Source organism: Pyxicephalus adspersus, chromosome 1 (assembly GCF_032062135.1).
Source record: "Pyxicephalus adspersus chromosome 1, UCB_Pads_2.0, whole genome shotgun sequence".
NCBI classification, from domain to species: Eukaryota; Metazoa; Chordata; class Amphibia; order Anura; family Pyxicephalidae; genus Pyxicephalus; species Pyxicephalus adspersus.
This window is the reverse complement of record NC_092858.1, coordinates 46,865,087-46,885,696: the sequence shown is the minus strand read 5'-3', so window position 1 is coordinate 46,885,696 and position 20,610 is coordinate 46,865,087. Positions and strand designations below refer to the sequence as shown.

General features: G+C 36.5%; 1 protein-coding gene across 1 annotated transcript in view; it reads right to left on the bottom strand.

The window, feature by feature from the left end:
• Positions 1-3,885: 3,885 nt before the first annotated feature.
• Positions 3,886-20,610, bottom strand: part of SIAH3 (siah E3 ubiquitin protein ligase family member 3) — a 51,228-nt gene continuing 34,503 nt past the window's right edge. Inside the window, exon 2 of the mRNA XM_072409987.1 lies at positions 3,886-7,666. Within this exon, the coding sequence (XP_072266088.1) occupies positions 7,079-7,666 (588 nt within the window). The 3' untranslated portion in view covers positions 3,886-7,078. The remainder of the gene's footprint in view (positions 7,667-20,610) is intronic.

The window sequence follows — 20,610 nt, the reverse complement described above, 5'->3', positions numbered from 1 at the left end:
GTGATTGCAACAAGAGACAAAGTAACAAGTGAAGGTGGTACACTTTGATTACTATATGTTTGATCGTAAGGTATGTATTATGAATCGGTACTACTACACATATACGCTGGAGGTAGACGGCAGGTAATTACAACTAATTAATGACATACAGATTCCTCCGGGATGCTTGGTTGGTCTCGACACACAGGCTCACTACAGTAGTGTCCCCTTTGGAAATAATGGGGATTGATGTTTTTGTTTGGCTGTTTGCACCACTTTTAGGTGCAAAACATAGGGATACGGTTTGCCCCATCTTATGCCAATCTGTACATAACATGGGTGGGAACAGTAAAAAGTTTCAGTGTGACCTTGTCTATGTATCTGTTCCATGTTGTGTCATGGCATGGGTATGTAGGGGATGTAGTTTCATATGGCATTTGTTTGAACTTGGACCAATTTTTATGTTTCTTGAATAGATATACAATTTACAGTGCCCTAAGATAAAAATTGTCCTACTGTCTTCCACTAAAGTTTTATACACATGATGGTATTACACTAGACATCTTTCTCTATAGGGAACTGCAGCAAATACCGACCTATAAACTAGGCCGACCTTAATGAACTTAATCCAACCTGTAAAGATTATTCCCTGCAATCAATATCTGAGAGTCAAGTGTAATTATATAGATCAGCGAGACTTTCTAAAGAAAACATCCCTTCTTACAGAAAGGTTTTTGTGAAGAAGTTGTGGAAAAAAATGAAATGTGTGGGAAAAAAGTGTGGACAACGTTATTGGTAAATATTGGAACCAGATGTGAAAGAGATTCAGACAGTTGTGTATCTGCTCCTATGGATTTCCAATTGTTCTGTGTGGAAAAGACAACAAGGAAATTTTGGAGTAGGCACTATGATCATGTTTCTGAGACTGCAAATATAAACATGCGGCCTGATATGATGAATATTATTCCAATGTGATAAAATTTATGGCCAATGACTCCAACAGTAAGTAGAAGGATTTATGATCTTAAATATGTTCACAAAAGGTATAAACCCTTCTTGTGGCTGTCTGCGCTCCTCCAAACTGAAACTTGCCATATTATATATACATTTTTTTTTCCTTATTTGTAAGTTTGTTTTATTATTGATATAATATTGTTTGAGGTATCAATACATACAACAATACATACCAATACAAGGCCTGAAATTATATACATAATTGTTTTTTGGTCTGCTCAACCTGTCTTGGTCAGGGGGATGGAGGAAAAACTAAGTTGTTAGGAGTAGAAGATAAAAAGCAGCGCTACCAGATAACCAGCCTATTCATACATAAAGTAGATTTCTCTATAGTGAAAGGCAGATTGGTTGGGTAACAAAAGGTGGAGTTTTTTAACTTAATGAACTGAATACAACTTGAACCTGTTGAATGATTTGTTTTGTACAATCATATGTTGTTGAGAGAATTGGATAAAAAAAAGACAGTACACCGTACAAAATAATGTTTTTAGGAATGCAGTTTTAGTAGGTTTTACCTTTTATTACTTTAAAAGTTCTCTATTTTTTTTAAATACAAATGATTTAAATATTTGGGGTATGTGGCACAATACATTACAAACATAGTCATTTTTTTTTAAATTAAATGGTTACAACGGTGGAAATAATGTGTAATGAACCAGTCACTTTATCTTTATCGATAGTTATCTTTATTGGAAGAGTAACAGGATGACAACGCAGGAGCATAATAAACATTTAGTGGCAGTCACCCTACAACTAGAAAATAATGAACAAGAACATTAATGGCAGATTCATACTACCTACTTGGCCTCTAATTAGTTGTATAAGTACTAGTCCTTTTAAAATGAAAATTGGTAAAGGGATTTTAGGCATTTAAGAAGGGAGAACCGAAAAGAAGAAATTCTCCTTCTAGGTTTCCCTGCCTTTTTGTTTCATTATAAAAGTTGTATAAGGATTTTTCAGAAACTAGATCTGTATTGCAAAAAAAGACTGAAATCCTTTGAGTTCTCAAGCAACCACAAAGCCAATAAACAGCTTAGTAAGAGCATTCAAGAATAATTGCTACTGCTAGGCATCAGTTCAGTGGTAGTGTACAACAATTTCTTTTAGGAAAATTATTAAGTCTTGTAAAGTTGGTCTTGCATGCTTCAATTCAAAAACTTTGGGATTAAAGCTGTTGTAAATGATAAAACATCCATGTTTCCATCCCCAACTAATTGGAGTTGAAATGTAAATTTGGCTGGTTAGTGTTTACTATTAAAGTAATTTCTCTTTGCAATGAATTGCTTTAAATAAACTTACAATGATTGGAGCAGCCTTTCCAAACCTTTTTACCCTGGAAATCTAATTTATTTGAAATGCTCCTTAAGATGTTAGTATGTTATCTTTACAGAAACCTAAAATGATTATTGACTTTGCCAAGAGGTGTTGATCCCGGGCAGGCACTATCACCCACAACTCTATAAACCCATAACAACCTTTGATAGAACCAGAGGGTCCATTGAGAATGGCAGGATTACAGTGAGACTGCATCAAAAACTCTTTTATCCCCTTGATTTGAACATGAATATAATTATTTATAGATCTTGCAATGCTCAATTACAGCCCTAGATTTTAGGGACATGGAGCCAATCAGAGCATGACTTGGAGCTAACCAGGCTATACATTGGTCATGACTTTTAGTGACATTACCAACACATATCATGTGGAGGTATGCTGCCTGGGACAAATGCTATGTAATAGTGTTAGAAGATGAATGGTTATCAGTAAAAAGCAGAGACATGATATACAGGGAAACTAACTCTGCAGTGAAATATTAGGTACCAATAATTGAAATAAACCTAATGTAAATATGTCTTAGATACAATATTCGGGAGATGTTTTGGCATATACAGTATATTTTCATTTGCACCGATTCAGAGCCCAGCTATGTATCAGATTTTACTGAGATCTCTGGGGAACAGACATTAGACTTGGTAGATTTAACACCTTTATTGAATGCTGACATCTCCTGGTGCTGTACAGCTTGTTGTTTGCATTCAGCAGAATCTTCACTTCATTAACTACAGCGACTATTTATACATAAAATCAAAATACGATCAGATAAAATACTGTTTTAAAAAAAGACTAAATAAAATAACCAAACACTAATCCTGCTGTTGTTTATTTTTTAAAGTTTTATTTACTAGAATGAATAGGACACCTGTTTTATGGTAGACTAATGCAGTAATTCTGATATAATTTCTGCTTTTTATTAAATAGTAGAAATCTTGCCCAATGAAAGGATCCTTTTACAGACTTCTGCAGTTTTGTCATTGATCCATATTGTGGAGGCGGCTGATGCTCTGCATTGCTTAGTATTTTAATAAGTAAACAGGCTTGCTTAAAAATATTTTGATCTTGATGCCTTGAACCGCTAACTTTGCAAAGTGTCAAGAAATACATTTATTAATATGTTATTCTGTAAATCCATGTTAAGTGCATATGTTTATAAATAATAGGAAAAATATATACTATGTAAACTAAGCACTCATGTACATTGATTAACAATCAGAACTGAAATAATTTGAAACCTAAGCTGCTGAAAGAAATAAACCTATAAATGCAAACAAGGGGAAACTAATGTTGGCTGCACTATTTGGTTTAATTATACTGTTCTAAAAGCTAATTTAAATCTTGAAGCAAACTTTAAGTTTAAAATACTACCTAATCCAGTATTGTTATCACACAAGAGGCATGGGGAGGTATCACACAGGAGGGCCTGGGGATCTTTTATTTGTTTCACCTATTAAGAGGCAATGGGGATATTAGATGAAGCACCTGGCTGCTTTCACTAAAAATAGAAAGCATATGATGGCACCCAGAGGTGTCTGCTAAGGACTAACATAATATTTTGAAAATTATGATTTTTTCTTTAGTTCCTTAATTCATTCCCAAACTATACAATTCTTCAGCTATACAAAAATCATGTTGAGAATATCTAGTGACTTTTGGGGTTATTTAAAAAACCTTAAAAATAAGCAGTGCTGCAAATGAACAAATTTGCTTGTCTTTTGTGCAGTTGCAGTTATTTACCAACCAGGATTGCGACTCCTGCTTTGGAAAAAAAATAAAGTAGTAAAAAGATAAAGTGCACTGAAAACACTTAAAGCCCCACAACAGGCTGCTGGTAAATGTACCTATGCAATGTACCCACCCCTTCCATAAGGAAGTTAGGTTAAAGGAAAATACTAATACTAAACTGGCAGATGGTGCTTTCTTATGTGGTACAGTACCAGCAGTCCTGCATTTCATGTCATGGAGCTGCAACTATATTGGTAGGTATTCCTTTCTCTCTCAGACCAATGAGCATTTAACCCGTGCAATTTAGGACAGTCTGGAGTACAGCTTTAATGAAAACCTCTACTGAGAAAATAGGCTGCTAATGGGAAGCTCTCCTTAAAAAAAAAAACTGGTCACCTAGCTGTTATGTGGACTCAAAGGCTTTGATCATTTCTGGGTCACTATCTAGGACAATAATGGAAATTGGGACTTTTTTTTTACTATTTTAATAGCTGCATGTTTTTTCTAGGTCAGTAACTTACAATATACCGAGTCAGAGAACTGGTATTTTCACAAAGAGGTCAACAATGGCAGCCTCAAAATTTCCGTCTGTTCAATCCAACCATCTAATTAGAGAGAAAATGTGCTAAACTAATACCAGCAGTTGTCCAATTTTTCGAGGCAATGTTAAAGAATATTCTCCTAAAAACAAAGAATATGGCACCTACTAAAAAGTCACCTTGACTGTCATGTATAAATTTAACGGTAGTGGGAAATTAATACACTATGGCCTTTTAACTTTTAAGCTAATGAGAGGCTGGTTACAGAGACTGACATAAGTTATCTTACATGAGACATAGCAGGTTGGGGTCACAGGAGTGCATGGAGGACTACACATGTCCTAGGTGGTTCAGGACGGAAAGGGTCCACTTCAGGCTACTGTTAATCATCCAAGTTTCATAAAGAGACTATTTATGTTTTATTACCATCGGAAGCAAGGAATTTCAAACATGATGCTTCTTACGAGCACTTTGCCTTTCTGATTACACTTACCTCTGCTTAGTCAATGATCTCTTGAGAAAAATTGACTTAAATGTCAGGCTAGCCTAATCAGAAACAAAGAGAAGATAATCTTGAGAAGAGCATTTTCTCCTTTTGGAGTGGAGTCTTACTAGGTTTGAAAGTAATGCTAAGATTGGTCTGTCTTGAATGGGATGGCAATTAATTGGAAATGAAGACATAAATGATGCAAGTGCTTGCTGATATTTGCAGTAAGGAGGCACTAGCAAGACGTCATGTACCTACCTGGGGTAATAGCAATGACCATCAAAGCTGGCTTAAGTTTGATGGAAATATAAGGGTTATTGGGTAAACCAGCCTTTTTCAACCTTTTGTACCCCAGAGGAACATTTAAATACATTTTAGGTCCTAGGGAACCCATGGTGAAAGAATTTCCTCTGAGATCACTGGGAAAAATTTCCTTTACATTACATTGGTGGTAAAAAAATAACTTAGTCCAGGAAGTTTGCAGGCAGCATCAAAAGGGTCATCACCCCAGCCTGGGGATTCTTAGGTTAGACCATTGTGTACCTAGAGCTGGAGTCTGCAAAAATGTACAACCCTGTGTGTCTGTGTGTGCATAATATTGTCAGTGGAATAAATCTTGTTTATATAAAATTATATGTAATACATAATCACACTATGTGCGTCCACGTTGAATAGCTTGGTTTTCAGGCATAAAGAAGAGCTTTCAAAAATGTTCTGAAATATGTTCTGCTTTTTGTGACAGAAATATTGAATTAAATTGAAAGCATTTACGTTTAGCAGTGGTTTTCCACAGCCAAGAAATGGCAGTATGGCATTTTATCATGTAAAAAATCTATACACTGTTCCATTTTACTCTAAAACACTATTGCTTGATATATGATAGAACCACTTCTTTTTTATTCAATTATACAAATTATTTATTGATTGCAATACTGCCTGATCCAGATTTGGTGCTACTCTAGCACAATTGACTTTAGGCAATAAGAAGTAAAGGTGAATAGGACTGACTATTTGTATTAGGTCAGTTCCCCAGTTTATGTTGTTATAAGTCAAAATCTCTTTTTGTTAAAAGCAGCAGCAGTTGCACAGCACTGTGATCAATATATCACCATAGAGCAAAGCACTGAGTCTTTGTACATATGTGTACACAACTAATGTATATACAAAGCTAAAACTGTTTCCCTAGATTTGTATAATGTGGAAATGTTAAAACTGTGTGTTCTGTGCGTAGTCTTCTAATGTGTATATCTATTCTGGTGAAAACTAGAGAGATCTCTTACTTCCTTTGTCTTTGGTGAAAAAAAAGTTCAGGGACATTTTCCTGAAAAATAAAAGCCCAGAAAAGTCTTCTTAAATGTTTCTTTTGCTATCAAAAACTAAAGCAATTTTGGATTCACATATAATTTAACTGCAGTCAAAATGGGTCATGCTTTGACAAAAATTGTCTTTTCATTGCATTCTGTAGAATGTACTTTACAGTCATTTATTTTTGTGTTCTATAGTTGGTGAAAATAAAAAGTAGATCTTCAGCTTTGCTGTCTGCAACAGCCTAATTTTTAGCTTTTTTAAATGACCCCCGACTTGTTTAAACAATAATATTAGGTATGTTTTATATCTAGCGCTCTTTAGCTTTTCGATATTTCAAGGTTTTATTAGCATTGGTGTAATCTGGTAATGTTAACACTACCGATTGGTAGAAATAAATAAAGATAAACATATATATATATTTATATATATATATATATATGAACATATAACTATACATGTAAACATACAAATCTCTGCACATTATATCCTACTGACATTTTATTTATGCCATTAGATCTTTATGAGTTAAGTCAAAAAGTTGTCACAGAAACTAGAACCTAAACACATTTAAAATAAATGTCAATTGTACATTTATGCCTGAATGTGTTTTCTCATATGTACAAGCTCTAGAAAGCCCAAGAAGGTTAAAAAGCCCAAAGGTTTGAATTGCCATAGATCAATGTCCTTAATATCACATTTCGGGTTGAGCAGCACAAAGTTTACTTGCAGATATTGCTATTCCAATAGCTAGACTTCCATTATCAGCAAATAGCTGAGCCATTGAGGCATTGAGCACAAGGCAATCTCCATCAGTAATTACAGAGTCAACACAGTCTAAGACTGACCGAGGGCTGGATTCCCATGTCAGTCTTCTACGGTTCCTGTTCAGCTCCAGTTTATAGTTGAAATTCTCAGCCTGTGCTGGCGTACCGATCAACATCATTGTAGCAAAGAACTGTGGGTGTCCTTGATATTTTTCCTGTTTTCTAAGCACAAGTAAAAAGTGGTGACCCAAACACGAATGTGCGATGATCCAGTCTACAGGTGCAGGAAGGTGCATGTCAGTAGCCAGAAAGACAATTTCTGTTCCATGCAGTATGTTAATTGTATGCGCTTGTGTCAAATGAGCAATAACGACCTCCAAGTGACCTTCCCATTTACAAGCATACAAAGGGCAAGTGCATGAAGTCAGCTGTGAGTCGCGGATGGTTTCATGGTACTGATGATGTGTGGTTTGTAGAGAAGAGTCTTCTGGGACTGTACATCTGTTTGCAGCATTCTAAAAGAGAAAGACATTACTGTAGAAAATAGGCAATAACACTCAACTTTTATGGAATCGCTGAGCACAGAAGCAGTCAAACATAAAACCGAAAAGGAATGATTATTGTTAGTCACCAGCAAATCAGCTAATTCATCTCTCCATGGTCGTAGTAAACGTGAAACTGAACAATAAAAATTCTGCTAATGTTCGGTTAGCTGCAGAACACATTAATTTGCTATTTATTAGGAAACCATATGATGTATGGTGTCTGATATGTTTACTCACCCTCCTATTTCTGTCATTCAAGAATGTAAAGATCCAAACAGTTTAGGATGACTTCCATCACTTTTCAATCTATGCAGCTCATGTGTGATTTTTATTGCTTCAAGTAGCACTACAATGACACTAGCATCAGATAATATATTTCGAAAAACAGATTGCCGTGTTTTCTAAACAAATATTCCACTAAGAGCAGTAGTGTCCTACTAACAGGGAAAATACATTATTTACTTGAATACCACGGGTCTGTAAAACCTCTTCTATCCTATTTAGTCCATGTAATCCTGGTTTTCAGATTCAAGTTAAAATGAAGGTCGGTCTAGAAATGCTCTTTAGGGGTATCTAATCGCAAAATCAACATATGCATTGCAATATATATTGCAGCTTATCAGACGAGGTGTCCGTGTTTTCCTTTTTATCCTCAGGCTTCCCTTATTTTTACCTGGTAATGCTACAAACATACACTTCCTGTCTAGTCACTTATACACCTTATCTAGTCACTTATACACCTTTTCTCTTCCATGATAGGAACCATAGTTGTCTCAAAGACTGGACTTCAGACATGCCTGTCACTGTTCATCTCCATAACATGATGGATACTAGTAAGCTAGCACTAGTAGGATGGAATAATATTAGGTTTAAAAATTGAAATAACATTATGGCATTTGTTAAGTTCACAGGAAGTGGTGAGGACACTGCGTTTCTGAAATGATCAGCCTGTATTTTACTTGCTGAACATGTTCCTAGCCTGAAAAATAAAAATGAATGCATCCACTATTGGTAATCTGCACTAAATTGCATTTTTGTTTTTAGATTTATTCACTGACAAAACTATTTTTTTCTTTATATGTTTTTCTGTGACTGATGGAAATGAAACAAGAAACCGTAACATCATTATATCATATAGTTTCACATGTATCTATAAGATAAAAGAACTGGTCAGGCTAATTCCAATATAGTGGGTATCCCTAAAATTTGCCTAGACTGCCCTGCAATAAAATGAGAAGCGAAACTTTGTCAGAATCATACACTCCAGAAGTATTAATGAAGAAGTAGTTACATCAACTCAAATCTTTGACAGCAAAAAGAGGAGGGACTCCTTTAAGTTTTTAATAAAAAGTTATAGGGCTATTTAAAATCTTATTTTCAGTGTGGTCTAATAAACCTATTTACCAGTTACTCAGGAACTTCCTATGCATGTGCATACATATCATTTCCCAGACACACTGTGCATGCTTGTGCATTAAGACAAAACTTAAAAATTAAGTTCCCAGTCATGCACGGACTTTAGTTACGCCTTTACCAAACAGGTAAAAGTTTGGAATTAGTTTTTTACCTTCCATATTACTGTATGCAAAGTATGAAGTGCCCACTGTCATCATTCTGGTTTTCTCCTTCTATTAATCATGGCAGACAAATACACACTGTGAGCCATCATAGAATAACACCTTCCAAGACATTCCCTAGATAACACAATCCTGCTAAAATATAATTATTCCTTGCCTGCTTGGTGGGCATTGACGCTATGATTAATTCCTCATCCTTTGGTAAACAATGTAGTGCCTGCAAACCACCAGGGATATTTTTATCTCTGAAATTTTAATAATGTCACAAGATGAATGCCAATACTCACATCTAATACACTTACTGTAATTACTTCCACTACCCAAACTCTTAATGCAACATTAGCAATTACACTAATTAAAAATAATGAACTTTCTCGTGCATTCTACTAAACCTCTTAGCATGAGTCAAGGTACTTAAGCACTCCACGACTATAAATGTTTCTATTAGAAAACTGAATTTGAAATACCCTGTAAAATGATTTGGAAGATTAGAATTTGAAATGCTAACTTCAATACATTAGTTCTCTGGAAAAATGGAGATGATTCACTATTCACATTTTGCAATGCATTAAATCTGGTAATTACTTTGGCATAATTCATTAACCTTTAACAGTAAAGCTAATAGCAAATAATGACAAGGTAAGAATTGTTTATCATTATTTTTAATGGGGTGTTCTTGCAAGTACATATTATATATATATTTGTGGTGCTGCAGGGCAATTTAATGCTTAATAAATAATGTAGCAGTTAATAAAATATCTTACAGTGGTATGTAATGGACTAGGTATTTGTCACAACATAAACTAACAATGCAATAAACTCAGGAACATAACATACACTGAAAAACAATAATATTTTTTTTATGCAAATCAAACTGCCAAGCTTAGTGAGAGAAACCAAATCGTCATAAATTTGCAGCTATATTAACATATTAAGACACGTCAAATTATGATTTTCATTGTTCCATAATCCCCACCAGTGCCCCTGTCCATTTGATGTGAAATATATTCACATCCTATTATGGAGAGGCAACAATTTGTGATTTTTTTAAAGTTCATCTCTCCAAGCCTTGACAGTTGTCACTATTACACATGTACCTACTGGAATATTCTGAGTTGGCAGGCATGGTAGAAATGACTATGGTTGGATCCGTGGTCAGCACTAGGTCATATCTTAGACAGAACACTATCTGCAAGGAGTTTGTATGTTCTCCCCATGTTTGCATTGGTTTCCTTTGGTTACTCCCCCGTTTCCTCCCTAATCGCAAAAACATGCACTTAGGTTAGTTGGCTTCCACCCAAGAAAAGTGGAAAATCCTTGGACTGTGTTAAGGATGTATGACTATGGTAGGGAGATTAGATTGTGAGCCTATTTGAGAGACAGATATTTATATCGCTTTGGCGCTGTGTAATATGTTGGAGCTTAATAGATACAAGTTATTATTAATAATCAGTAAAGCACAGCCAGAAAATACAACTGATACAACTACAAAATAAAACTGACCACCCCATGTACATAGACAATGAAAAAACACAAAGAGTTTAATCTGTCAAGAATTCGGAGTCTCCCACCCATCCTGCTCTGACTGCTCTAAACAGCTCTTACTGTGTTCTTTTCCAGAATGATCTGGGAATCCTGTGTCTATGGTACACCCTGTATTAAAGTTTACTTTTAAAATTAAGATTTACTTAAAATAAGATATAGAATGGTTAAACAGCCAATAAGCTTAAAAGGTAAACACATTTGACCCTCAAATCAATGCAGTTCCATTTGATCCATGAATGTCAGTATGGCACTGAAAGCATTTACACCAAAATGATTCTTTGCGCATCAAATTATCCTACAGACAACTATAATGAATGAAAAATAAGCTGAATGGAGGTCAGATTTTTGCCTCAACAAAATCATTTCTTTGATGTTTGTAGCCACAATACATGCTATGTAATTATGATAATAATATGTTTTTTGTGCTGGCTTTGTAATACATTTGTCACTGTGGAATGCAACTCTCTAAGACTTTTCAGATTGATTTTGCTTTGCCACTGGGCATTTGACTCTCCTTTTGAAATGTTACAAATCTATTCTGATTCGGGTATTTTGATTTTTCTTTGAAGGAAAAAAACATGAATGTAGATTGCAGATGTTTATTTCCTAGATGAGATACATTGTTTTACAGTCAGTATGAATTCATTGCTCTGCAAAGATTAATAGATTCAGAGATAAAAAGGTAATCAGAGGAGAATGTTAACCCAAAAGAAAGGCCACATTACTGTCATGATAAAAAAAAAAATACTTTCATTCTCAGAGTACTCAAGATTTTAAGCACTGAAGTTTGTTCTTCAGCTTTCCCTCTAACTTACTTGGATGTGGAAGAATGAGAAACAGGATACTTCAGAGGAATGGTACAATCAGGGGAATCGCTGACTGATGCCTGATTTTCTTCAGTATTTGCATGCAGATAAATGTCATGCAAGTCAGCAATCAGATTTAATGAATGATTGATTTTCTGCATATATCCTAAATATGGAGGACTATATGAATGAATAAATAAATTGCAATTAGCAGATTGGAAAAAGGACCTTTATTTTAAAACTGATTAACAAATGTCTAAAGCCAAAGCTATTTTTCATTTTTGTTAGAATGGTAATATGTTGGAAGCTCTGCAATTTAACCTTAACAATCTACTAGAATGAGATTTTCTTTTGTATATGTGATGCTGCTTTTATATGGTTGGGAGGGGGGGGGGAGTTTTAGTTTTAGGAATAATGAACTAGCCTGTTTGTGTAATAACATCCCTATATTATATACAGTATATATTTGAATATAAATCAATCATAATAAAAAAATTAGGTACCTAATTTTACTTGAAGTAACATGAAAACTATTGGTTCAAGTATAAACCTATGGCAGGTTAACATATTTGGTACTTATGGGTTTCTTATGATAGGTCACGTGCTCTTAAATGATCCTTTCTGAATTATTGTTGGCCACCAGTAGATGGTGCTACATGCTAATGTAAAGTGTGTAACAAACTTTATAATGTCTCAGATCGCAAGAGTTAGTTCTACACAAGGACACAGTGCCTAGTGGTGTGACCCAGGTATAAACGGGGGACGTGTTCCGGGGCTCTGGCTGGTGCACCCCGCAGCGGGGTACTTCTCCTGACCCTGCTCGGGGTGGCACCACCCAGAGCCACGGAACACCCAAAGGGCCAGAGAAACAACCGTATTGGGCCGCATACGGCCCGCGGGCCGTAGTTTGCCCATGCCTGGGTTAGAACCTAGCCTGAGTTAGAACCTAGAACCTATCATAGTTGTGTTGTGGTCTTTTTCCTCTTTTAATTTAGAATAATTTCCTATAAAGGAAGTGATGTAAAATAACTCACAGCTCTGATACATTTTTTCTGTAATATAAGTAAGGCTTAGAACAGGGGTGGGCAAACTTTTTCAGTCAGGGGCCAAAATATAAAATTTGAAAGAGGGGCCGGGCCGATGGGAGAGTGGGCGGGGTTATGCCATCATGACACCATTGAACATGACGTCATGATAGCATAACCCTGACCACTCTTCCATAGCAGATCTGAGCCTTTGATGAGGGAGTGGGCAGGTTGTGTGCAGGGACACAGCCTGCCCACCTCCACGACCCGGGATACCAACGGGGGACGTGTTCCGGGGCTCTGGCTGGTGCACCCCCCAGCGGGGTACTTCTCCTGACCCTGCTCGGGGTGGCAGCACCCAGAGCAGCAGAACACCCAAAGGACCAGAGAAACAACTGTTTTGGGCTGCATACGGCCCGCGGGCCATAGTTTGCCCATGCCTGGGTTAGAACCTTAATCAGGTTTTATTACTGTCTCTGACTTCCCTTCCTGGAGATAACTGCCACCCTCACTTCATACCACTTGCACATGCATCCCAATGGAGTTATGGACAGCAACAGAAGCAATTTCGTTAATAAATCTGAAACTTTTTTTAAAAAATGCAAGGTTTAAGGCTACGTACACACGTGCAATTGTTCTCGTTTGATAATCGGCTCAGATATCGGCTGAAAATCTGGCTTGTGTACAGCACCAGTCATCCATCGTCCGAACGACCGTCCTGGCGGATCCATGGACGATGGACGACAAACTATCCTAATGGAAGCAAAGGGGGGAGAGCGCAGCAGGGTGCCGCTCCGTTGTTCTCCTCCCTTCTCTCTGCAAAGAACAGAACGGTGCTGTATGTACAGCACTCGTTCATGCATCGTGCAGTCGTAAAGGATAGTGAAAGATCCTTTCCAAGGACAAATATTGCACGTGTGTACCCAGCCTAAATTACTCTACACCAAAATACTTTGTGGACCTGGTTTTGTGTCATACCAAGTCATACCAAGAGAAAAGGATCTTCCCCTAACAACTGATTAAAATAAAATCAACTATTTTATTTACCTGCATTTTTATTGATTACTGTGACACATGTACAGTAAATGGGAATGAATCTAAGTACCCAGATAATATAATTCCAACATGCACAAGTGTATCTGCGAAAGATGGAAGAACCAGAAAAAGGAAAAAAGGGAAGATAACATGACAGTGACAGGAGTGGCGTTATTACCAGGAGTTAAGAACACCACAATGCTGGAGAAAAGCTGTGCCACTTACAGAGGTAACTGTGCCATGAGAAGACAGTATGTTATTGTGGTGTGTTATGGCAAATCCTACCTTAATATTATTCCTCACTAATAACTACTACACTTAATAGTTTTTTAAGGTATCTGCAAACTTTGTGTCATAGAGGAGTGAAGATTAGGTGTCCATCAATTTATAGGACCTCATTTAGGAAAGCTCTTCGAGATTGTAGATAGCCTATCAAGAGAGGACCTGGATGATTCAGCAAACCTGGAATGAATTTATTAAAAATCGTTTGCTATTAGTTGGCAAATGTTTTCAGTCCTGGGACAAATCAGTTATAGAGTGTGCTGTATCATAGGTATCATAGGTTCTCCCAGGCTAATATGTCTATCCTGTTCTTGGAGAGCTTTTATAAATCAGGCCCATGGCTGTAGGTGTGAAGGTATGATGTCTGGCAATATAGTGCTGCATTTGCACTACCTGATCTCCTAGCTGCTTTTAACACATGATATCTCTGTGAAAGCATTATATACATGTGAATAGGAAGATGCAATATTCATCAATATGAAAAAAATGCATTTGAAGATGCAATTAAAAAAAACTGAATTTATGAAAAAATAGACACACATAGCAGAAAGTACTAGTCTACAGTAATTTAAATTGTACTGTTCTAGCCTAATATGGCCTGCAGTCATCATAAATAGTTTGCTATTAAATAAAAACAAACACAATTGCTAATCAGAATTGCTGGTTCATCAAATAAAAGGCATCGAAATACTCAGGAGGTTCAGACACTATCCTTAGTTTGGTTTCCCATAGGAAAGAAACTTGGACTTTTCTTGAAGTTGTTTTCCTTGGGAGAAATAGAACTTTGTCCCTGCTGGTAGCAGTGCTGTGATAATTAGTGTGAGCTGTCACTTACTAGATCCTACACTTGGAAAGATATCATAGGTTTCAAATAATACAGTACAAGATAAGCAGACACATTTTTTAAAACAGTATTTTTTAAAATGATGCTTATCCAATTATATGTTAGAAAAATGATATTTAATTGCTATATCCTCATCGCTTCCAGCTTGGAAATACTACCCTTGGTTACGGTTTTATCTGTCTGCTATATATGTCATATATTCTAATTTCTGTCTTGTGTATTAGCAAGGAAATTAAAATGATTTAGGGTTTTTGCTTGTTATTGAAATTCATTTTCACTTCCCCCGCTACATAAATGATTACCGACCTGTAATACTTAGTAGAGATTGCACAGAGGTCACCTCATTTGTTTTCCTAGCACCAAAAATTAAAGCATGTCATAGTGCTGTCATTGGAGGAGAATTTATAAGAAGGCAGTGTGTCATCTTTATTAGATATTTTAGCACAGTGTGAAAGTATGGAAGCTGCAGTGATTAATGTGATAAATGGTCTCTAGAAGTGCAATGCCGAAATTCTGGACTAGAAGCATAATTCAGCAGAGTCATTTCCTTTACTTTTAATTATATAGTTTGGCTCTGCAAGAAAGAGTACACAGACAAAACACCAAGACGAAAAAAGGATCATATATTATAACAAGGCAAACAGTGTATATTCCCTTTATATGAATAAAGATGAGAGATTTCAGAATCCGCTTTGTCAAAGTTGGAAAACTCTCTTGGGAAATTCTGTTCATTCATCTCTCCATCAGTTCTCAGGCGTACTTTCCCCTATTTATAAAAAAAAAACATGGCTAGCTTATACCTGGACATACAGAGGAAACAATTACCATAGCTGTTTGCATTATAGTTATGGGGCCAGCGGGTAAAAAATAATTTGTACATTCTGAGCACATTGTATGCTACACGCTCCAGGCTATTTTAGACAAGTTGCAATCAATTTCATGGATTATAATACCTAAGCAAATTATATACTGCTCATGAAAATATCATAATTGTAAGAGGCTGATTCAGCACAAACAAGAAATTCTTGAAATGTTTAATTATTACTGTATTGTTTAAAATATGATTTTCCATTTCTGTATTCTGTGCTCTCTCTGGGACTGCCTTCCCCTTACTACACCCCAATGGGAAGTACAAAAAACTCCATTGGATAGGGGAGCAATAATGTGAAAAGTTGCAGTATCTTCAATAAATCAGTCCTCCTGGACTGCCCTCAACTTGAAGAAGAAAGAACACTCCTAGGGGTTAGTTATCTGTAGCTGGTTGACCTAATATTTGATGATGCCTGCATTGTTCTGGGGCAAAAGCATTGTGTAAGGGTGAGCTGCATGACACCAATGATCTTTGAAGTTCTCTATAAGGGTGGCATTTTATCACCAAATAGACAACAGTTTAAGATGATTTCCCACAGCATCCCCATCAGGCAGGGGTGTCATAGACAAAGTCACCAATATTCTTCTATGAAAATCCAGCCATTCAAGTCCATGCCTTGGAGTAGCAAGGAAAGGTACAGCTGAGGGGGAGTGCTGGAAATGCCAGACGCCGTCAATGCGCAGCTAAATCTTATTGAGTGGCCTGCGGCTAGAACTCCCTCTTCATTGAAATACCATCACTACTAAAATTCCCAGCATTATTTGAGGCTATAAAACAGTACAATGCGGGGCCACACATAGGCAGAGAGCCCGCTGGTCTATAGTCTAAATGGTCTATAGCGTGATGTCGGGAATTGTAGTAGCAGCGCTATTTCAATGCAGCGGCAGGATAGGTGCAGTTCATATTCATGATTTCTTTGGGGGCCAAATAAAGGACATTGTGGACCAGATTTGGCCCCCGGGCCAGAGTTTCACACCCCTGTCATAAGGCATGTTCAATAACACAGCATATTGATTGAGCAAATGCTTTGTTTTAAAACTATTGTGTGGAGTGTTAACACTCGCTCCTCCATTTTGTTTAACTTGTTACACCTCTAGACTTTATTCACCATAGAGTAATTGTGAGCCAGTGCTGGGACAGGAGGAAAAGATAGATGGCACCTAGTTATAAAATGTACAAATTGTGTACAATCACCCCAGCAGTTTATAAAAAAATGATAAAGTCTGCAGCAGTTGGGAAGAGTCACAAGACTTCCTTCATATTAAGAAACACATATCTTTGTTTTGTTTCCTTAAAGGACTATGGAGCTAAATCTTTGCCATGATCAGCAACATATTGTTAAATTACAGCCGCAGAGTCTAGGTTATACCCTGGTGACTTTTCCTAGTTCTTAAGGACCTTAGTTTTTAACAGCTTTTCTCTATCCTTACATAAAGTAAACTCAACCTACAGGTTTATTAAAGATGTGCAATCTAATAGGGGCAATCTAAAAGCAACACCAAATACAAAACAGTAAGCCTATATTTTTGCAAGTGGGGTCAAAGTATTTTTTCAGTTTATTCATATCTTTTTAATACTATTTATACTGATAAATTATCATTTTAATACCAATATATATATATATATATATATATATATATATATATATATCATGTAGGCAGAACTGTTTCAGCTCACAAATCTAAGGTTCAGATCAGATTTACTATACAAGTGGCCAAAGGTCACTTATTTTACAGAGAGGCAGCGTATGTATACAGCTCAGGTCATAAGGGCTACTGCAAGGCCACTGAGATTTACCATAGCCATGCTGTATGAAGAAATTATAGAAATTGCAGAAATACCTATTTTAACTCCATTTAGATCACACACAAGATCACACATTGGGAACAATGTTCTTTTCAAAAGCACAGGCATCTCGTACCATAAATTGTATGCCTCATCTCTTTGCACTGTAGGTGGTATCTAGAGGATATGCCATTGTAAGAGTTGTGGTCTTGGCATAAATGTAATCCATTAGACCCAGCTTCCGTTGGTTACATTCGGAGTGCTTTTATTTACCTGTAAAAGTGTTGTGCTGTACAGATGGACAGCTCTTTGTTGTACTAGTTCCACACTATCAGTGAAGAGATGCAACAGAAGAAAAATTGATCATGCAGAACACAAATAAAGGCTCAGCAGTGGCAAGCGTTTGTCTAAAAAGTCCTGATGGCTGCCAACATCTCCTTCTGAACAGAACTGACACGTGGGCAGGTTATGATTTTGTAACGAATAGCCAAGACTCAAGCCACACAGTAAGCCAAAGGTAGGAAAAACATAACATGAATGAAATAATTTTTATACAGAAAAGAACACAAATTGTTGTCTGGCACAGATTCATAGAGAACATTTTATTACTCTTGTGAACATTACTGCCTAACTTTTGTAACAAAAATTATATTCACTCTGCACATATGAGAAAACTAGTGTGGTTACTCAAAGGCTCCTGTGTTACAATGTGTTTGCAGCTCCCAAATGCAGCTCTATGTGATGTACAGACTACAAAAAACTCCCCCAATTGGGCCAAACTTGGCCTCACAACCCCCTTATTCTCAGACACAGCATGGGAGATCATGAGATTGGGCCATGTTAGGTGTGGCCAGCTGTTGATGAAGAAGCTATAGACTTGTAATTTAGTAGTGACAATGCTGATAGCCCTCTTTCCTACCTTTTTTCCCATTATGGTTGAAGTAGCAATGTCAACTCTGAATTCAATATCAGTGAATTCAATAGCAATGCAGAAGTGTTGTCACTCAATCTGAATTGAAAATCATTACTGGCAGGTTAATTGGGTATTGGTGCAGATTTTGTATGATAGTTAGAGGTATAGGTGTAGATGTACATGCAGCCACCTATCAGGGCACATTCAGTCATTGGTGGTTCAGAAACACTACCATTAAACATGATAAATGTGCATGCTAAGTTTCCTGCCCTAGGCCCTGTGCCCATAGGTATCTAAAGTTGTACCCTACGCTCTATGTTGAAGTGCACAGTACATCACAAGCAGATTTTCAGGGAAATATCATACATTATTGTACTGATGACAACAAGAGTGCCGTAATGGTCACCAATAATGTTATGTACAAACGTGAGATTCTTGCCTGAATGGTTGGACTTGTCTCAAGCGAGAATCTGACATGTGTACAGCAGTCACCCAATGACATTCATGGATCTATCCTGAAGGATCCAATAACTGCTGACAGAGAACGACCGCTATACAATATCAATGGAGAACAGCAGGGAGATCACTTCCAGCAACAAAAATTGTAGGTGGGTACGCAGCCTTAGTACTAAGTTCTTACTACTGTAAGACTGGTCTTGGATAGATAATGCAAGATGATTTTAATGAGCTCTAAGTGCATAGTTACCGATCATTATTAACACATATAATTTGCAATGCATTTTCTCTGTTGTGTATTAAATAGTGGTAAATTGGACGTAACAAATAAAAAACAAGACCTGGCCAGCAGGCACTAGAGATGCAGAAGCAGCCACCTTCCAGCCATTTTTCTAGCTCTCTAACCATGTGACCTCTTCTTAACTTCTCCACAAAATGTAAAAGAAATATTTATATACATGTTATATTTAAAACATTTAAGTGGTACTGTTTCAATCTATTTTAGAGCAGATTAATAACAAACTTGTAGCACATTTCATTATAAGACAATGCTGAGATTTTCACCATGTACTTTTTGACTAAAAATCTGAAATAAAAATCAACTTTTGAAGGTGCAATAAAAAAGTTAGACGTTGCAGTAAAAATGTGACTTTTTTCCATGACTGCTGAATTTTTTAGTTAATTGTAAAGCACCTGAACATGTTATTGTCATCAAAATTGTTGTGGATGTCAAGTACACCCATAGGAACATGCCCCCCCCAAAAAAAAAATGCAGGTATGGCATTGAAATAGGTAAAGGATGATAAACCTGGTCTGCTAGTAGGCATTACAATGGTGGCAGATGTGATGGGGACAAAACAGACTGTGATTTTGTCTACAAACACAGAGATTGTAACTTCTTGTTCAGAGATTGTTCAGAGTTCAGAGATTGTAAGTGGAGCAGGGTACTCATTTGCAACCCCAATTTAAAGTACAGCACTGCATTATATGTTGGCGCTATATAAATCCTGTTTATTAATATTATTATTATTATTATTATTATTAATAATAATAATAATAATAATAATATGATACATATTGTTTCTGGGCACACAGTGTTGGTCTGTTTAAAGAAACAATCCTGGCATATGACACATATGACGCATATGACACAATGATGTATTCATCATTGTTTATGAACCTAGCCACCTAGTAATGATTCCTATTGTGGTACGTTAAGGATCCCACATAGGACTGTGCATGCTGCTATCAAGGTTTAAGGACCTCACATCAGACCACAAATGCCCTTAGGCACACCAGCACTTTTGACCAATGCTATGGCTAGAATTAATACTAATAAAAGCACTGCATCACCTCTCTAGACAGAATTAATAACTTTAATTTAATATATTCTATCAATAGCGATGAGTTAACGAGTCCTGTGTGAAATGCCTCTCCTCTATTTGAAAAATGATGATTACTGCCACAGTGTTCTAGTCTCCCTCCGGTTCAGTAGTCTCTGTAATTTAAATTAACCTGTTTTGCATGTTTGGCACGTTGATAGCACAAATTCAGAAATTACTTAGTGTACGTTCTTCTTCATTACATTCTAGGGTAGTGTAAGGATGCCATTCTTTTATTTTACTGGAAGCTTTTTATTAGGTGCACAATTGATTTTGTTCTACCCCAAGCATAAATATCAATAAAGACTGTGTCCAAGCCTAAAAGCAAACTGTGATTTATGGAAACAATCATTTTCAGTTAAGGTGAATTAATCTTAAGTATACTAAAGCAGC